This window comes from Cucurbita pepo, chromosome LG01 (assembly GCF_002806865.2).
Source record: "Cucurbita pepo subsp. pepo cultivar mu-cu-16 chromosome LG01, ASM280686v2, whole genome shotgun sequence".
NCBI lineage: Eukaryota > Viridiplantae > Streptophyta > Magnoliopsida > Cucurbitales > Cucurbitaceae > Cucurbita > Cucurbita pepo.
Window position 1 is genome coordinate 8,266,541 of NC_036638.1, and position 18,797 is coordinate 8,285,337.

At 37.0% G+C, this 18,797-nt stretch overlaps 2 protein-coding genes across 3 annotated transcripts; one reads left to right on the forward strand and one right to left on the reverse strand.

Moving 5' to 3' along the window:
• Positions 1-124: 124 nt before the first annotated feature.
• LOC111776301 (isoprenylcysteine alpha-carbonyl methylesterase ICME) lies at positions 125-5,281 on the reverse strand. Of its 2 annotated transcripts, XM_023655725.1 has the most exons (12): positions 4,559-5,281; positions 4,216-4,292; positions 4,039-4,108; positions 3,853-3,933; positions 3,614-3,688; positions 3,402-3,503; positions 1,530-1,670; positions 1,298-1,363; positions 1,068-1,214; positions 849-939; positions 517-663; positions 125-421 (listed from the first exon to the last, which is right to left on the reverse strand). In XM_023655725.1, exons 1-12 carry the CDS (start codon positions 4,984-4,986, stop codon positions 404-406), a joined length of 1,443 nt encoding a protein of 480 aa, XP_023511493.1. In that variant the 5' UTR covers positions 4,987-5,281; the 3' UTR covers positions 125-403. The 2 variants fall into 2 exon arrangements, with proteins under 2 accessions (XP_023511493.1, XP_023511501.1); XM_023655733.1 differs by having other exon boundaries at positions 125-663.
• Positions 5,282-12,556: 7,275 nt separating this feature from the next.
• LOC111776241 (phosphate transporter PHO1 homolog 1-like) lies at positions 12,557-17,640 on the forward strand. Its single transcript, XM_023655642.1, has 13 exons — positions 12,557-13,027; positions 13,116-13,416; positions 13,493-13,929; positions 14,020-14,091; positions 14,667-14,796; positions 14,896-15,016; positions 15,087-15,336; positions 15,415-15,519; positions 15,623-15,667; positions 16,429-16,581; positions 16,647-16,931; positions 17,147-17,283; positions 17,385-17,640. Exons 1-13 carry the CDS (start codon positions 12,650-12,652, stop codon positions 17,473-17,475), a joined length of 2,505 nt encoding a protein of 834 aa, XP_023511410.1. The 5' UTR covers positions 12,557-12,649; the 3' UTR covers positions 17,476-17,640.
• Positions 17,641-18,797: the final 1,157 nt, after the last annotated feature.

An 18,797-nucleotide genomic window follows, 5' to 3' on the forward strand; every position in this document is an offset into this window, starting at 1 on the left:
ATCATTTTGAATCAACTAATGATTGTGTAGCAGCTCAAAACTCACCATTAGTAGATACTTTTTTAGATAAGGGCACAAAGTACTATTTATAAGAGTGTGAAAACTTCACCCTAGCAAACGCATCTTAAGGCGACAACGATAAGTAACGAACTAAAGTGGACAATATTTGCTAGCAGTAGACTTACACATTAATTCCTCGAAAGGAACAAGAAGACAACAATGACATTACCCAATTATGCAATAATGTACAGAGTTTTCCCCTCAGAGTAAATCTAGAGAGACAGAGAGAACGGTTGACTAAGACTACATTCCATTAGAATTATCTACTAAAAGAATCTCATTGATAGTTCGGCAACAAATCTTACCAGATCAGGGTACTGCCAACTTCATTTTCCTCCATTTGTCACCTACAATGGATGGACTGCAAGTAAGATCAGAGGGAGACAACAATTAACATGGGGATGTAGGCTGGTCGCTCGCATGGATAATAATGCATATTGGTTAGAAGGGGCTAACACTACGAGCCAACATCAACATAAATTCGGGTACAAGGCGTCTTCTTGGAGGTGCCACCGCATCTTTGGCCAGGGCTTCTGCATCATCGGCATGGATGATCGCCACAAGATCTTCAAACATCTGATCTTTGCCTCCCCTCAACGGATCCTGCATAAAGAAAGATCAATGTTAATTGGGGAAAAGGAAAAAGAAAACTGTTCAAACCAGCAAACACTTCATGCGACTGTAATAGTTTTGCTATTCAAAATTTGTAGATGCATGAATTGAAGACAAGGGAACTATTGTAGAAAGTGTAGACAAGGTTGCCAAAGAATCTTGAGATGTTCTAATACCTGAACAAATACATCTGTATGTGTCTTTCCTTCGTAAAAAAATGTTTCCGCTTTCACTCCAACGCTTTGAAGAGTATCAGCAAAAGTTTTACTGCATGGCAACAAAACTGCTTGAAATACAAGAAATGCTTTAAATTTGGGAGGATAAGCCTTTGGAGTTTTAAGGCATCATCTACATCTGTGTTACGTTTGCCTTTGCTTAGCTACAAAACTATATACCTTGAATCTGATGGTATAGAATAATCTGCTGTTCCATGGAATAAAATGATGGGAGGAAGAATCGAGACTGCAGCTCCCATGTTGGGTTCTTCCAGGATTAATAATTCGGGTGAAAATCGTTTCAAGGATTGTTCTCCTTCCATTATGCTGTAACGAAGTATTTGATTACATTATAAAAGATTCAAAACTATGTATGTATAATAATACTTTTGTGCAAGAACCTCTAATACCTTAGAAAAAGAGAACGATATAAACCTCGAGAGTGAAAGTAGTCTACTAGACTGAGCAAATTATACCTGTTTACGAGTAGAGCAGAAAATGATTTTAAAAAATGATTATAAAGTGACAACGTCAAATGGAGAAGAAAAATTATGATATGCAAAACATTATTATAGAAGAGAATGCCAAAGCATACCCTTTTTATAGGCAAACTCTCGACTCCATAGTGGTAGAAATACTCACCCTCCTGATAAACCAAAATAAGCTTTGATCTGGGACACACTCCATGAGATACTTTCTACTTTGCGAACCTCCTTCATTGCTTGCTCCAAAAGTGTGCAGGCAGCTATATGAGCGCCAGCTGACTGACCCATTAGATAAATTCTGAAAGGAAAAAAAAAAAAAAAAAAAAAAAAAAACAAAGAACAGGATTTCACAGTTGGTACAATCGAATGGTGATAGGGTTCAGAATTTGAAGTAGAAAATCGCAGCAATATGCCCTTTTGTGTTAAGGTTGAAAAAGAAAACGGCAAGGATATATTAAGAGGATTAGTTTTCTCTTTAAACTCTTCTAAAAAATTTCGTCATTCCTTCAAAATGTTTGCCCGACCACATGTTCATTTCTCCTTAATCGACAAACTCCGAAGATTCTTCATGGAGTTCATACTTCTCATGTTCATCGTTTTTGGCATCGATCTGCCCAGTTCCTGCCCTATTTACGTACGTTTGTAACTGCACGTCAAATTTTTACAAATTTCGTTATTGTTCGACCCAACCCATGAACATCTAAAACAAACACCCCACTTGCGCAGCTCGAAATCAACTTGCTTCTATCTGTTTTTCTCAATCGAGAGTTGTTACGTTTTCAATAAACATGGCTTTCTTTGAGAGAGATCTGTTACTTTTTCAAGAAACATGGCTTTTTTGTACTCATCCTTCCCGGACCCACGCTCTTTAAACAGCCATAAGTGGTGATTCTCCTCTGGGTTTTCTTCATCCTTANCGTTTTTTTTTTTTTTTTTTTCTGTTCTTTTTTCTTCTATTCTTCAAGTTGATGTGAATTGATAAGTTGAAACACCTTTGTCAAAGTTGTTTGAACTCATCTCCAAAGATTTTTATTTCACTTCTCATCAAATTCATTGATGCCAAAATACTTTAAATTCATGGTCAAGAACACTATCCCTGATACTAATCTTAGTAGAATCCCGAATTTCATTGTGCCAATCTTAATGTTGAAGGAGGAAATACTTGAGTAACTATTTGATGGGGTTGGTTCTCTCGCAAGGTTTCTATTTTTTCTCCTGATTCCGTAACCCCCCATATCTAGTTATAAACGCTCTGAACCATCATTCCTGCTTACCGTTACCTTGAGTTCTTCGGGAATTTTCCATTTTTTCTTTTGGGTGGAGGCAGCACTTTGTACAGAGATTTTATTTTATGAAAAACCTTAGGCTTCCATTTGGAGGAAAACAACCATTTAAAAATGAAGGATTACACTAACATGACAAAGCCTACAAAAAGGAGTCAAACTAAAAGAAATGACTCCGATCAAGAGAAATAAGACCTAGTGAATAATTGTAAAAGAGCTTAGAAACAAAATTCTAGATAGGAACATAGAATCTAAAATACAGAATCAAATATTGCTATAAGTACTCTCACGCCCTCTGAAGATTCTGTTGTTTCTCTCATCCCAAAGACCCCACAAAATAGCACACTCCAAGCCAGTGACAATAATTGCCCTTTATCACAAAGGGCGGGTGGAGGATAAGCTCCTCAATATACTCCCTGCAACTCCGACAGCTGACAAAGCTAAAACTGAACACCTCAAAAAACTTGCGCCAGACCCAACTAGTAAAATCACAACTCTACAAGATATAATTCAGGCCTCCGCCATCCTTTGTACAGAGACATAAATCCATCTCTCTTCACTCTCTTACTATTTTTAAACAAGAACCGAACTAAAGCTCAAGGATACAATTCTCCCCTTTCATGATTAACCATCTTTGCAACAAAATGACTAAATACATATGGCTCAACCTAACAGGAAGTTAATTAAAAAAAAAAAAACTGCAGAAAAAAGTTATAGCTGTAAGATGGGGGAAAGTAAAACATTACCTGTTTGGATCGCCTCCGAATTCTCTAATGTTATTACACAAGAACGAGATACCTTGGGAAGCATCATAAATCATATCACTCATAGTTCCCTGAGGAAAATTTCTACATCAAAAGTATGTACAATTTATCATTAACTACATTGAGAGAGGATTTCATTCGGTGAGATGGACATTTGGCAATGATGATTACATCATTTATTGAGGCCGAATTACCTGTAATCGATGCATGCTACGATGATACCTCTTTCGGATAATTGTTGTCCTAGAAGACAACCCCAAGCTTTGTAGCTGCATCGACAACGACATTTGTATTAGTTATTTTACTAGAACCCTTTCTCAACTCTATCATCATATTCAACATAATTTCCATAATCATGATCACTTGGAGTGAACAACCCGCACCAGTGACAAGGGCATAAATTATAGACCAGTCAGAGAATATCAATGCTTACCCAATAATCCAAGCCCCTCCAGTAATAAATGCAACAACTGGTTTTGGCCCGTCAATATGTTTTGGAAGATAAAGATCCAACCTGTACCAATAAATTTCATGCCTCAACATACAAAGTTGAAATTACTACATGCACTTTCATCTTAAATTCACATAAGAGAATATAAATCTTTTATTGGTTCCTCACTTATTCCTTGGTTTATCACCATAGGGTATACTTCTGCGTATCTGACTGGATGAGAAATAATAGTATCCAACTGCAAGTAACAAAGTCACGATGATCGCCCGTGCAAATGGGTGGAAAATATTAGTTCACTTGACATTGCAAAGATAAATATGGCAAACTACAAGAACCTTAACTCACCTTGAAGAAAACCTGGAAGAAGAAACAATGAATAGCAACCAAGTGCGAGAAATCTTGCAATCCATCTGAATGCTACCCTGAATAATCAAATAAGTTGTAAAATCCCAAACATGATAATCCACCCAATAAGAAAATGTGATGATACATAACTTAAAAATCTCCATAAGCAGATATTGTACACTATGATCTATAAATTTGTATCCGTGAATCTTGATTTATATACGCTAATCAGAAGCAAGAAGAGGATTGGATTAAGAAACAGATCTCTTAACACTATCCCAGCAAATAAAACAATAGCCGATGACAAACCGACGAGAAAGAGGAAACGAGTTAAGTATTTTACCGAATATATTTCGAGAGTTTCAAACCGAAGCGAGTCAGTAGAAATTTCTCAGCTCTATCAGCATCGGCATTCTCGACATCACGATCAATAGTCTGGTGGCGGCCGTCACCGGAAAGATAGGATAAAATGTTTTCGCTCTTGACTCGCCTCCGCTTCTGCTTGTAAGTATTGCTTCCGGAGGAAGAACTGGATGTGCTGGAAGCATAGCTTGAAGTCCTAGGAAGAAGGGGCTTATAAGCTATCGTCTTATCATCCTCAAACAACGGAGAAACAAGAACTCCAGACCTCTGTTCATCGCCTTCTTTAAGCAACATTATATCTAATGCAGTAGATGAAGTTTCCATAATCGAATTGGCATCTGAGGCCCTTGAGGTAAGTGGAGACGACGAAGGGGGCTGGGTTATAGGTAGGATCTGAGGCGACGGCATTCTTGCAGCCGGAGAACGCGAAAATCCGGAGAGAAGGTAGGATTGGCAGCGACAAATCTCAACCGTTCTTAGCTTGCCGTCAAAAGGCCGTCGGCGCAGAGATCTGGCGGGTCAAATTTGCAGACGCGACCGAGATATGAAGATCGCGAATTGGAGGGGGTAACAGAGAAGATCCGGAGCGGGAAGGTATAGAGGGTGATAGGGTGGCCAATAGGAGTTTGCCACGTTGCATCTTACATTTCGTCGACGGATTTCACTATGGAGCCGTATGAGTCTCTCTCTCTCTCTCTCTCTCTCTCGTTATTTTTATAAAACCAATTACTAAAATTTACGAATATATTTATGGATATTTTATAATAAATCACGAAAATCATAGAAATTTAAAATTTGCTGCTATTGGGCTCTAGGCCCATTAACGCCCCAATTCATCTTCTAATGGTCCAATTAGATTCTTGGGCCAGTTTCCGGCCTACTGGGCCATGGCCATCATAACGAAAACAAATTCTTTTATTTTTTTTTATTTTTTATTTAATAACAATTATTTATCTTTATTAAAAAAAATAAAACTAAAATTTGATCAAAGAATATCATCATAAAACTGTATATTTATTATCGCATAACATTTTTTTTATAATAATTTTAAACAAAAATTATAGAAGAAACATAAAATTTAAAAGAAAAATTAGAACGAACTTAACTCAGTCTTAGTGATACATTTTTATTGGTCGATGGGATCAACAGAAGAGCGATGGGATGACGCATTCCTCATGATTGGCAAGACAAGCTGAAATTGGAATACAACTCCTCTTAGTTTACCTTTTCTTTTTTAGNAAAAAAAAAAAAAAAAAAAAAAAAAAAAAAAAAAAAAAAAAAAAAAAAAAAAAAAAAAAAGTAAAAGTAAAAGTAGTGACTGGGAGATGAAGGCAAGAAAACGGGGCCCCGATTCACCACCCAATCAACACAGTTTCAGTTAATAAAACCAAAATAGCCCCAATTATTGTTTTGTTNTTTTTTTTTTTAGAAGTGCTTGGTTTTATTATAAAATTGATACCCCTTTTGACCCTTTTTTTTTTTGTTACCTAAATATATGTTTTTTTTTTAAATATTTATATATAATAGTATGATTGCATTCGAGTGATTGAGTATTTCCACGCTAAATCATTTACGACATATGTTTTAAATAGTATGTGTCTAATCTAACCTCTGACACATGAGCTAGGAAGCAATGGATGTGTCCGAACAAGCTAAGATGGATGATGTGTCCCAAAATATAGAGGACATCACGATGCATACATTATGTTATTGCGAATCAAAATGACAATGAGATGCGGCATTGTTGTGTTGCAACGATTGAACATGTACGCACAAATAACATATGTGGTTGAATAAACTTAGATTCTGCACCAGTGATATTTGGTTGGAAAAGACAAACTTTGCAAACGGTATGACGTAACCACAAAGCCAAGGAAAAAATGAATATGGAGTTTGAGTTCCCCCTAATACTAGTCTTGAACTTGTCAAAATCACTAAGCCTAGACGGTGAGAATATATTTATTTTTTCATTAATTAACCATTAATTTCCAAAGGAACATGCTTATTTCATTAAAAATAATTTTGTAAAATTAAAAAATATTAATTTTTTACTTTCCTCTTTCTTCTTTCTTCCTCCATCCCTCCCAAATCTTCTCAATAGCCAACGCCTACTAAATGTCGGTTACTAACGACTACAGAATATCGGTTACAGACTACACTATTTGTTTTCTTTTTTTCTTATTTATTTTCCTCCCTCATTTTCCTTTAAAAAAAATTAATTCTAAGAGAAATAGTAAAACGTTTCATTCCTTAAAGAACAATGAAATATTTAGTTTGAGTTTTTGTCGTTCCTTTACCTGAGTTGTTGTGTGACGCTTAAGTAAATGAGAATATATAGAATATATGAATGAATTGAGACTATATCCATGCCAGAGTGACTCTAAGTATAAGATTATTAAGAAATATTTGAATTAGAAGTTACTATCTATACCAACAAGGTGCACTTTTCTTCTGGATGGTTCAATCCTTCAGAATTTTAAAATTAAGTGAAAATAAAATATGCTAAAAAAATTATATTAGTTCGTAGTGACTATTAGAAGCAATTTAAGAAAAGTCAAGTAGATAACGTATTTGTGTAATGAGTAATGCAAGAGAGGTCGGAAATACGAAATGTTTGATATTAAAGCACAGAAAAGAGAAGAAAGTTAGAAAGTTTAAAAGAGGAAATGAAATGAAATGAAATGAAATTCCATTATGAAGAAAAGAAGGGTCGGTTGGTCGGTTGGGTAAATCTGTCATTTCACACTTTAATTACAAATTCAAATCACTTTAACAACTAACATAAATATTCTTTTTTTTTTCCTACCATTTTTAAGTATGTTTGTATAAGGGTATTTTAGTATTTTTAGTATATATATTATTTTCTTTTCTCCTTTATAAGTTTAATAATTATATATGAGTTAAAAATTCAAATTATATATAATTTAATTAGTTCAACATATATATTTGATCAAAATATTAAAAATTTAAAATTTTTATTCTGTATGTTGTTAAATTAAAAAATAATGATAATTGAGCTATACTTTATATCCACAGAGACATTAAAATAGAATTTTAATGAAAAAAAAAAGTAGATTTATATGTAGAGATGTCTGTTTGATCTATGGGAACTTGCCTCGGAAGAAGCAGAGATTCCTCATTTAGATGGGAATGAGAAAGGGAGGGGAGAGAATTTTTTCCGTTAGATTTATATTTATTTATTATTGTAGGTAAAATGATTTAATAAAAAAATAATCTACGAAAAGGTGATTCAACTTTAATTTTTAATAACACGAGTGTATTAACACAACGAATAGTTTATATTAAAAAAATGAAAATTATATATTAAAAAATATTTTTAATGACTATTTTTGTTACAAGAATAATAAATGAAGAAAAATTCTCTCCAAGAAATCCAATCCGGATCGATTTTCTGCAAAGAATCTACACTTCGATTTGCGTTAAAATACATGGGACCCCATTCGGACATTTATATATACATATAATAATATATGAATTTGTAGCGGAATATTATAAAAAAATGTGCATAAATTAGGAACCAATGGTATTAGATCATACGATTACGATAAGTAGAATCAAAGTGTGCAGCTTTTATATGATCTTGTTCTTCAATCAACCATGGAGAAAGATCGAGATTCCTACTTTCTTTACACGTGTATGCCAAATTAAAGAATCCCAAATCCTAGAGTTATCCGTATAATTTAATTTTTAGATTCTTTAAGATATTAATTTCTAAAAATTAAAAAAAAAAAAAACATTATAGTTATATGGTTTTTTTAATGTCATCAAAATTTTGAGTCAAGGTCGGAATTTAATTCATTGGATTTAGACAATTTGTTTGGTCGAATTTAGGTAAGACAAGACATGAAGTAAAAAGAAGAGATCGAGCAGGAGAATTTGGTGGTGGTGGCGAGAATTCTCGAGAAAATTAAAACATATAGTATGGGCGGGATTGATTTTATGGAAGATGCAAAGGTGAAGCATATACTCTGAAAATCCCTTAGGGAAAAAGATTAATCTAAAATTTATATGCAAAATTCTCCATAAGGCACGCAGAGAACCATGCATTTTGGGAGGAGTACACACAGCAAGCATATGCCTAGTCCTTTCAATAATCTCTTCCTACACAAGACAATATTAACCTCACATGCCCACTTCACTAATTTCTTCTATTTTTACCTTCAACTTTACAATTTGGCACATATCATTTGAAAACGACTCTTTTTTTTGTCTCGATCGATTTAGGGTATTCAAAAGATTTCGTGATCTAATGAACCCGATCAACCAAAACTCAAATCTGGGTTGCTTATGTCTGTTACGTATCACTGTCAGCCTCACGGTTTTAAAACTCGTCTACTATGGAGAGGTTTTTACATTCTTATAAAGAATGTTTCGTTCTCCTCTTCAACCAATATGAGATCTCACAATCCACCCCTCTTAGGGGACCAACGTCCTCGCTGACACATCGCCCGATTTTTGTCTCTAATACCATTTGTAACAACCCAACCCCACTACTAATAGATATTATCTGCCATTACGTATTGTCGTCAACCTCACGGTTTTAAAGCGTAAGAAGTGTTTCGTTCTCCTCTCCAACCAATATGAGTAATGAGATCTCACAATCCACCCCTTTGGAGGACCAATGTCCTCGCTGGCACATCGCCCAATTTCTGTCTCTAATACCATTTGTAACAGCCTAACCCCATTTCTAATAGATATTGTCTGCTTTGACCCATTACGTATTGTCGTCAACCTCATGGTTTCACCCATTATAAAAAAAAATGTTTCATTTCCTTCTTCAACTGATTTGAGATCTCACAATCCACCCTTTTAGGAGACTAGCATTCTCGCTATCACATCACTCCATGTCTAGCTTTGAGACCATTTGTAACATCCTAATCTCACCACTAGCAAATATCGTCTGATTTGACCTATTATGTATCGTTATCAGTCTTACAATTTTAAAACGCATATATTAGAAAAAAGCTTCGCACCCTTATAAAAATGTTTGATTTCCGTAACATCGGACAAATTTTTTTTTTTTTTTTGATAAACTAACCCACCTGTTGGAATTGGATTTCCTTTCATCAAATATATACATAGGAATCCAATTCGGAGGAATCCTTTTTCCATTATAGTTGCAATTTATTTGTTAACCAAACACGGCAATAAAACCCATGGCATGACGACAGCATTTGAGAGGATATGCTACACAAGAATTAGTTTATCCATGATTCCCCATTAAAACATTTATACTTAAACCTACAAATTGAATCTTCCAAATCAATGGCCGGTCAATAATAAAATTAAATTATAATCTAATCCTTATTCTCGAATAACCATACTCTACTCGCGTCCCCAAACACCACCCTTCACTGAATACCGCTACACCGAACTAAAATATCATTAATTAATTACTATTTTCCGTTATTGTAAAAATTTAAAAAAACGCCATTTTCATAATTACTTAATTTTGGTCCAAATATTTTAATTATTAAATTATGGAAGATTTTTGTTAAAGAAAAAAAAAGGGAACTTTACACCTAATCCTAATGACCCTTATGTAGGCAATGTCTACTACATTTGGGCTTTTTTGTTGGTTTTAGAAATGATAGAATAAAATTGGAAAGTAAAAAAAAATATATATATATAAAAATGTTGGAAGAAAATAAAATAAAATGAATGGATTGAACCAATTAGAAGGCATGGAAATGATGGTTGATTCAGATTTGCACAACTTGGTGCGCCCTGCCACAGACTGACCCAACCCTTTGCACTTTCTTTTTTCTATTTCTTAAATTTTTTTTTTTTCTAAATATTATTATTTTAAAATTAATTAAATAAACAAATAATAATAATAATATATATTTCACTTCTGCCTCCTCTCCATCAATCAATCAATCTTATCATAATTTTAATTGCATGGATATGTTAGATTTGTTTGTTAAAGTTTTCGTTCTTGATTTGAGTATCTTCCTTAATTTTTTAAATAAAATAATTAATCCAATTTGAATATAGTTCAACCGATTAAAACATGTAATTTAATTAAGAAGTTAAAGGTTCGAATCTCTAACTCTACTCATTATTAAACTCAATGGTGTTATAAAAAATTAGATTAAAGGGTTTTCCTCGATTCTCATTTTGAATTGATATGAGACAAAAACGCTCACATTTCAAACCCTTTGTGCTCGAGTTGGAAAATTATTTGAATGAAAACGAGAGAAGGGAGGAGGTTGGCAAGTGGGGAGAGGAATAGAAATGAGTTGATTAAGAACCAAAGGCCTTTGTTCCAAAAGAATAGAACAATTAATAATGGAATGACCAATAATACTCAGCTCACTGGGTTCACTTACATGATATATATATATATATATATATATATATATATGTTTGACTTTGTTACTTGCATTTGTGGTCATTGTAAGGCAGCAAGAAGAATGATTTCAACCCGAACTTAGAACAAGATTCTTTTCATTTGGTCGTTTTTTTTTTTGTTTTTAGTTGATGATCGAATATTTATCTCTTCGAGCGTGAATGAACCACCATGTGTTTATCAATCTTCGAACGACATTGTTCGAGACTTATCATAGTTTTCAAAAACCGAAATTTAGACAATTAACTAACCTTTAAAACATCATAGGATTTCGAGACATTAAATTTAATCTATATATACGAATTGATTAGCTTAATATTTATTATTAAAAGTTGTTTTTGATTATAAAAATATTCTTCTTTAATTAATAAGATTATTTTAAAATTGTGGGTTTAAAAAAGGGATTTATATTGGCATGTTAATGAACTGCATGATCCACAGAGAGAGAATGGGAAGAGAAAGCAAAGATATGTATAAAATGATTCCCACAAAGCTATTTTCTTATGGGCCAAACCTTAATAAATTAAAACATTTTTTAAATATTAAAATAGTGTATTAGTTATTCTCCTTAAATTTAAATTTAAATTTAAATCTAAGTGGAAACTATTGTGGTCTAATCGGAATTAACGTTAGTGTATGTACATTTTTCTTATCTGACAAAAGGATCTACCAAATTATTTGACTTTCTTCTCAAAGTGAGTTTATGTGGGATCTTACATCGGTTGGAGAGAGGAACGAAACATTCTTTATAAGGGTGTGGAAACCTCTTCCTACTAGACACGTTTTAAAATTGTGAGACTGACAATGATACATATCGGACTAAAGTGGATTATTACAGTTTAGCTCAACAATAATTGACATATCGTTCAAATCTTGTTGTACTAAAAAGTTGGAGTGTTTAAGATAACGATTTGAGTGTCTTATTACAAAAAAGTATTATTGAATTTAGAATCTTTTTCCCTTCGAACTAACTGATGAAAGTTAGAATTTTCAACTTATAAAAGGTTACTAATGAGTTTCTTAACAATAAAAACTATCTTCACAGTAGTATAGTTTGTCCTCACTGACATGTTTTATATAAAAAAATTTAAAGAGGTCACCCAACAAGCTTAATTTTGAAATTTCTATAATTGAGCCACTTAAAAGTATCAAAACCTACCGACCAAGGGACAATCTCAAGTAGACAGTTCCTACGGAGCATAGGCCTTAGGTCAGATGGAAATTGGCCCTTGAGTGCAAAGGCGAGGGAGCTTGACTGCAACACCCACCCATCGAGCAACGACGAAAATCGACCTTAATGATCCGACAGCACTAAGTGAAAGGGTCGTCCCTCAACAGATAAAAGTTACTCTAGAATACCTATGGTGAAAAAAATTTATCTTTTAGACTGTTTTCAGTATTTCTATCTCGAAGATTACTCTTGTTCAGATATATCTTTTTTTAATTGGAAGTAACACGGGGAAAGTTTGTATCTTTTTTATTTTTGCAAGGGGAAAGGGAAATTAGGCTTCTTCCCTCGTCTCTTTCTCTTGGTCCCACAAGTTTTCACCATTATATTCCCCCACCCTTTCAAAAACTTCATGAAAGCCAGCCATGTTGGTCGGTAAGTCAGCCATTTCCGGTGAGAGTCCATAAACCTCCGGCGAAGGTCACCACTATGCTGCTTTCAAGTGGAGAAAGAGCATAGGATATTTTAGAATGTGCTGTCGAGAATCAGTACGAAGCACATCCTTTTTCCATCCCATAAATAATGGCCTTACCCTCTTCCATTCACCACTCACAACAACCCCTTCTTCTTCTTCTTCTTCCTCCTCCTCCTCTGACCTCTCTCAGACTCTGCTACTGACAGAGTACACCAACATGGTCAAATTCTCCAAGCAGTTCGAGGGACAGCTGATCCCTGAATGGAAACATGCTTTTGTCGATTATCGACAACTAAAGAAGGACCTTAAGAAACTATATCTTCTTAAAACTGATACCAATCCCGCCGCCGGTACGGCGCCAAGTACCCTCTTGTCTTCCATAAAAAAGCTCTCTTTTTTTGGTCACCAACGCAGAGATCATGGACCTATTCATGTACCCTCTTACGATTTCTTCTTTTTTCCCATACTCAATGCTTTCTTGTGTGATAATATATCATAAAGTTGGAATCTTTTGTTAACAGGTTCATAAGAAACTTGCTTCCTCTGCTAGCAAGGGAGATATGTATGAAACAGAGCTGCTCGACCAATTTGCCGACACAGCTGCAGCTAAGAATTTCTTCTCATGTCTGGATTTCCAGCTTAATAAAGTGAATCAATTCTTCAAGACAAAGGAGGCGGAGTTCATGGAGAGAGGAGATAGCTTGAAGAAACAGCTGGAGATTCTCATTGACTTGAAAACGGCGATTCAGTGCCGGCGACAGACCGGCGATATTGCAGCTGATTCTAAGGAGGATGGTTCCATCTCCTACACGATTTCTTGTGGTAAATCATCAGCTGAGCTGCCAACTTGTCGGAATCTGCTGTAGTTATGTGTTTTATGTTTTGTTTTGATATGCAGAGGACAAAACAGAGCAAGAACAATCCCAAGAGAACAATATCAATGACGAATTGGAGAAGACAGAGTTGGCATTTTCAGACTCGCCAAGATCCGAAGAAATGGGAAATCCGACAAGAACTAAAATCTTGGATCGTAAATGGAGATCATTTTCCGGTCGGGTGATCAGTTTTCAAGGGAAGAACATAAAAATGAACATTCCTCTGACAAACCCATCTCGGACTTTCTCTGCTATAAGCCATTTATTCAGGGAAGATTTGGCGAACTCAAAGAACTGCAATGAAGGAACAAAACTTCATATTAACAAGACCAGGTTGCACCATGCAGAGAAGATGATCAAAGGAGCTTTTGTTGAGCTGTATAAGGGGCTGGGGTTTCTCAAAACTTACAGGCAATTGAATTTGCTTGCCTTTATAAAGATTTTGAAGAAGTTTGATAAAGTAAGTAGAAATGAGTACTGATAATTCATTTGTTCCATCATTGCCTCTGAAATCTTGCTTGTAATCATAAAAGATCCTGCTTTTTTGCAGGTCACTGGAAAACAAGTTCTTCCCATTTATCTGAAAGTTGTGGAAAGTTCTTATTTCAACAGCTCCGACAAGGTAAATTTGTTATCATTATTCGAAAAACCGATTCAATCAGAGTATCAAGGTTCTTAAAACGTGTCGACTAGGAAAAGGTTTCACACACTTATAAAGAATGTTTCGTTCTCTTCTCCAACCGATGTGGAATCTCACAATCCACCTTTTAGGGCCCAGCATCTTCGCTGGCACTCGTTCCCTTCTCCAATCGATGTGGGACCCCCCAATCCACCAATTTTGGGGCCCAGCGGAAGGCACATCGCTTTGTGTCTAGCTCTAATACCATTTGTAACAGCCCATGCCACCGCTAGCTGATATTGTCCTCTTTGTACTTTTCGAGCTTTCTCGCAAGATTTTTAAAGCGCATCTGGTAGGGAGAGATTTAAAGAATGTTTCGTTCTCCTCTTCAACCGATCATGTCTAGATTTATATCATTAGCAGCTGAAATCTTCCCATGAAAAAGCTCTCAGACAATGTGAAGTGGCTATTGGTCTCATAGTTTGTCACGTCTGTCCTGTGGTCTCAAATTCATATGAACACTTAAATTATTTTAGAACCTAAAAAAGAAAGTTGGAGTAAAGTCTTGGAAATGACAGGCAATAAAGCTAGCAGATGAGGTAGAGGAGCTGTTCATCAAAAACTTTGCTGAGGATGACAAAAGAAAGGCCATGAAATACCTTAAACCAAAGCAGCGTAAAGAGTCACACGGCATTACCTTCTTCGTCGGTGAGTTCTTTTAGTGTCTATCTATTCACCAGGCTGTGCCACACCCACACCCACATCACACCACTTGGCTTTGAACTAAAGACCATTTTCCCTGAACAGGACTGTTCACTGGTTGCTTCATTGCGCTTCTAGCTGGTTATGTTATCATGGCTCATATCATGGGGACGTACAAAAGGCACCCTTTCTCTCTTTACATGGAGACTGTCTATCCAATACTTAGGCAAGTATATTTGTGCATCTTTTTCTTAATACCTTTTGCAAGTAATTAACAAAATGAAACTTGTTTACAGCATGTTCAGCTTGATGTTCTTGCATTTCTTCCTCTATGGCTGCAACATCTTTGCATGGAGAAAGACTCGGATCAATTACAGCTTCATTTTCGAGCTATCCGCGACGAAGGAACTTAAATATCGAGACGTGTTCTTGATATGTACCACTTCAATGACTGCTGTTATTGGTGTCATGTTTGTTCATTTGACACTGCTTTCAAAAGGCTACTCTTATACTCAAGTTCAAGTCATCCCTGGCCTTCTCTTGTTGGTAATTTCTCAACATGAAGCCATATTTTTGGTCTCTAAGCTACTCTTAGATTTTGTAAACATTTTCCTCATGTTACAGATGTTCTTGCTGCTACTCGTGTGCCCCTTTGACGTTTATTATCGATCGAGTCGCTACTGTTTCCTACGTGTGATCAGAAATATAGCGTTTTCACCTCTTTACAAGGTAAATCCTTTCTCCAATGATTCATCCTCCATCATTTTAACTTCATCAAGGTGAATTTGGAAGCTTATAATGTATTCATCATTTTCTCAATTACTTTGTGCAGGTAGTGATGATGGACTTCTTCATGGCAGATCAGCTATGTAGTCAGGTATGTATATAAATCAGCATTCTTAGCGAAAAATGTGAGGTCCCACGTTCGTTGGAGAGAAGAACGAAGCATTCCTTATAAGGAAGTGAAAACCTCTCCCTAGTAGACGTGTTTTAAAACTGTTAGGCTGACGGCAATACGTAACGAGTTGAAACAGACAATATCTGCTAGTGGTGGGCCTGAGCTGTTACAAATAGTATCAAAGCCGGACACCGAACGGTGTGCCAGCAAGAATGCTGGGCCCCAAGGGGGTGGATTGTGAGGTCCCACATTGGTTGGAGAGGGGAACAAATAATCCCTTATAAGGACGTGGAAATCTCTCCCTACTAGACGCGTTTTAAAATTGTGAGGCTGACGACGATATGTAACTGGCCGAAACGGATAAAATCTACTAGGTAGGCTTGGACTGTTACAAATAGTATCAGAGCCAGACACAGGGCGGTGTGCCAACAGGACCTNTCACGCTCTTATAAAAAATGTTTTGTTTCCCTCTCTAACTAATTTGGGATCTCACAATCCACCCCCTTGGGGCCCNCCAACAGGACCTTGGGCCCCAAGGGGGTGGATTGTGAGGTCCCACATTGGTTGAAGGGGGGAACTAAACATTCCTTATAAGGAAGTGGAAACCTCTCCCTAGTAGACGCGTTTTAAAACCGTGAGGCTGACAGTGATACGTAAGGGTCCCTAGCGAACAATATCTGCTAGTGGTAAGCTTGAGCTATTACAGAAAATGACTTTTCTCGCGACGGTTTGTGGTTTAGGTCCCGTTGCTGCGAAACCTCGAGTACATGGCCTGTTACTACATAACAGGAAGCTACAAAACACAGAATTACAACTACTGTATGAACGGAAAGCATTACCGAGATCTCGCTTATGCCGTTTCGTTTCTACCTTACTACTGGAGAGCAATGCAGGTATAGGATTGATATCATTTGCACTATACTTTCATCAACAAAGCCTAACAAGCCTTCGTTTTCAGTGTGCAAGGCGCTGGTTTGATGAAGGACAAACAAGCCACCTTGTGAATCTAGGAAAGTATGTGTCTGCAATGTTGGCTGCTGGGGCCAAAGTGGCATATGAGAAAGACAAGGCCAAAGGAGTTGGATGGCTATGTCTTGTGGTGGTCATGTCAAGTGGAGCAACAGTGTACCAATTGTATTGGGACTTTGTAAAGGATTGGGGATTGCTTCAAGTGAACTCCAAAAATCCATGGCTTAGGAATGATCTAATGCTTAAACGAAAGACCATTTACTACTTCTCCATGGTATAATCACGAGTCCCCACAACGCTCCGTTTTTCGGTTTCGATAACTTTCGTAGCAGAGAAATCTATCAGTCACCAATGGAAAAAGATAAAGCACTCAAAATGATTCTTGAAATTTCCTCTTAATTGGCTCATATTTTAGTAAGGAAAAAGCAATATTCTTAATCTCCTCCTGATAAGATGGAAGTAGAATCTAATACTTTTGTATGTTGGCAGGGCTTGAACTTCATGCTTAGGCTTGCATGGTTGCAAACTGTTCTTCATTCAACTTTTGGACATGTTGATTCAAGAGTTACTGGACTGTTCTTAGCAGCTCTTGAAGTCATTAGAAGAGGGCTGTGGAACTTTTTCAGGTAAAAGTTACAAACTTTTCGGTTTATCGATACGATTATCGAACTGTTCGAGTCGTTCTTCTTTTTGGTCACTGTAATAAGCATCTGTCCCAATGGCCCAGGTTGGAGAATGAGCATCTTAATAATGCTGGAAAATTTAGAGCAGTTAATCCAGTGCCACTTCCATTTGATGAAGTTGATGAGGTAGAGTGATGCCTATCAGCAACAGTCACGAACGGGATTCGAATCGACACGGACCGATGATTTTGTGGAACGTGTGTTTCGAGAGGAATCTTATTGTCCCCTTTCACCATCAGCAAGGAAGCAACTTGATCCTTGTTGTGGTTCAGTAAAATTTGGGACAGTTCAGTTCATACACTTGTATACAATTTTTTCTGATTTGATCAATGAAATGAAAATCATTCAAAATTGCATAGTTTTGTTCATCAATAAATTCCTCTCAGCACTAGAGTTGTGTTTCTGTAATAGCTTAAGCTCACCGTTAGCAGATATTATCTTTTTTGGACTTTTCCTTCCGAGCTTTCCCTCAAAGTTTTAAAACGCGTATGCTAGGGAGAGGTTTTCACGCTCTTATAAAAAATGTTTTGTTTCCCTCTCTAACTAATTTGGGATCTCACAATCCACCCCCTTGGGGCCCAGTGTCACGGTCCTATTTTCTTAACCGTGCGGCGTCGTGATCTATACACGCTCACGACCAGCCTTAAGGGGAATTAAGCCCCATATATATTTTTCGCCCCGGCTTTGTGGCTTCGTCGGACCTTAGGCGAGGTTTGTCTTCGCCAATCGAACATCGCTTGTGCGGAATCCAAGCTTGTCCAACCACACACGCCGCCTGTGCGTGTATGTCCAATCATCTGCGACACATCCGACTTGCCTCTATGCTAGGCCAACTCGTTCGGCTCGACCTTGCCTCTACTCGGGCCAAGGTCTCTCAATACAACGTCGCATCTCATCTTGCCATCTCGATCCCCATCGACGGGGTCCATATGTCTTGACGCCATCCCGAGTCTCGGGATGTCGTCGGCCATCATAACTCGTTCAGTCGTGCCATCGAGAATGGGCCCGCGTGTCGTTCATCTCATCGGGACTTCCCGAACATCCATCCATCCGGGTTCTATCGAGGCATAGGCCCTCCCGTGCCCATGCCGAGTCATTTACGGATACCGTACCGGATAGCGGGTGTATGTAGCAACCTCCAACACGCGGGCTAGGGCGCAATACCGGCACACCCGTGCCGTCCGGTACTGTCCTTCAAAAACCCATTTCAAAGGAAGTCGCCCGAGACACTCGTCTCGGCACGCTCGCCCACACTGTGACACACGTATGTGCCACAGGGTAGCTCACTTAGGCCACAGGGCCCAGGGGTGGTGGAGAGCTAACACCATGGTACCCCCTATAGTACATTTTGAGCCATTTTCATTCTACCAGGAGTAGACATGATTTTCGTGAGGTGTCATACGGTGTCGTGCATTGTCCGTCCAATGTCCGATCGACACCAAACTTGGCGAGCATTC

Excerpts from the sequence above, each read along its gene's own strand:
- LOC111776301 (XM_023655725.1), bottom strand. The coding sequence starts at position 4,986 with ATGCCGTCGCCTCAGATCCTACCTATAACCCAGCCCCCTTCGTCGTCT. Across the intron at positions 3,504-3,613 it reads GTAGCATGCATCGATTACAG|AAATTTTCCTCAGGGAACTA; the intron begins GTAATTCGGCCT and ends CTTTTGATGTAG. Across the intron at positions 1,215-1,297 it reads TATCGTTCTCTTTTTCTAAG|CATAATGGAAGGAGAACAAT; the intron begins GTATTAGAGGTT and ends ACTTCGTTACAG.
- LOC111776241 (XM_023655642.1), top strand. The coding sequence starts at position 12,650 with ATGTGCTGTCGAGAATCAGTACGAAGCACATCCTTTTTCCATCCCATA. Across the intron at positions 13,417-13,492 it reads CTCCTACACGATTTCTTGTG|AGGACAAAACAGAGCAAGAA; the intron begins GTAAATCATCAG and ends TTTGATATGCAG. Across the intron at positions 13,930-14,019 it reads TTTTGAAGAAGTTTGATAAA|GTCACTGGAAAACAAGTTCT; the intron begins GTAAGTAGAAAT and ends GCTTTTTTGCAG.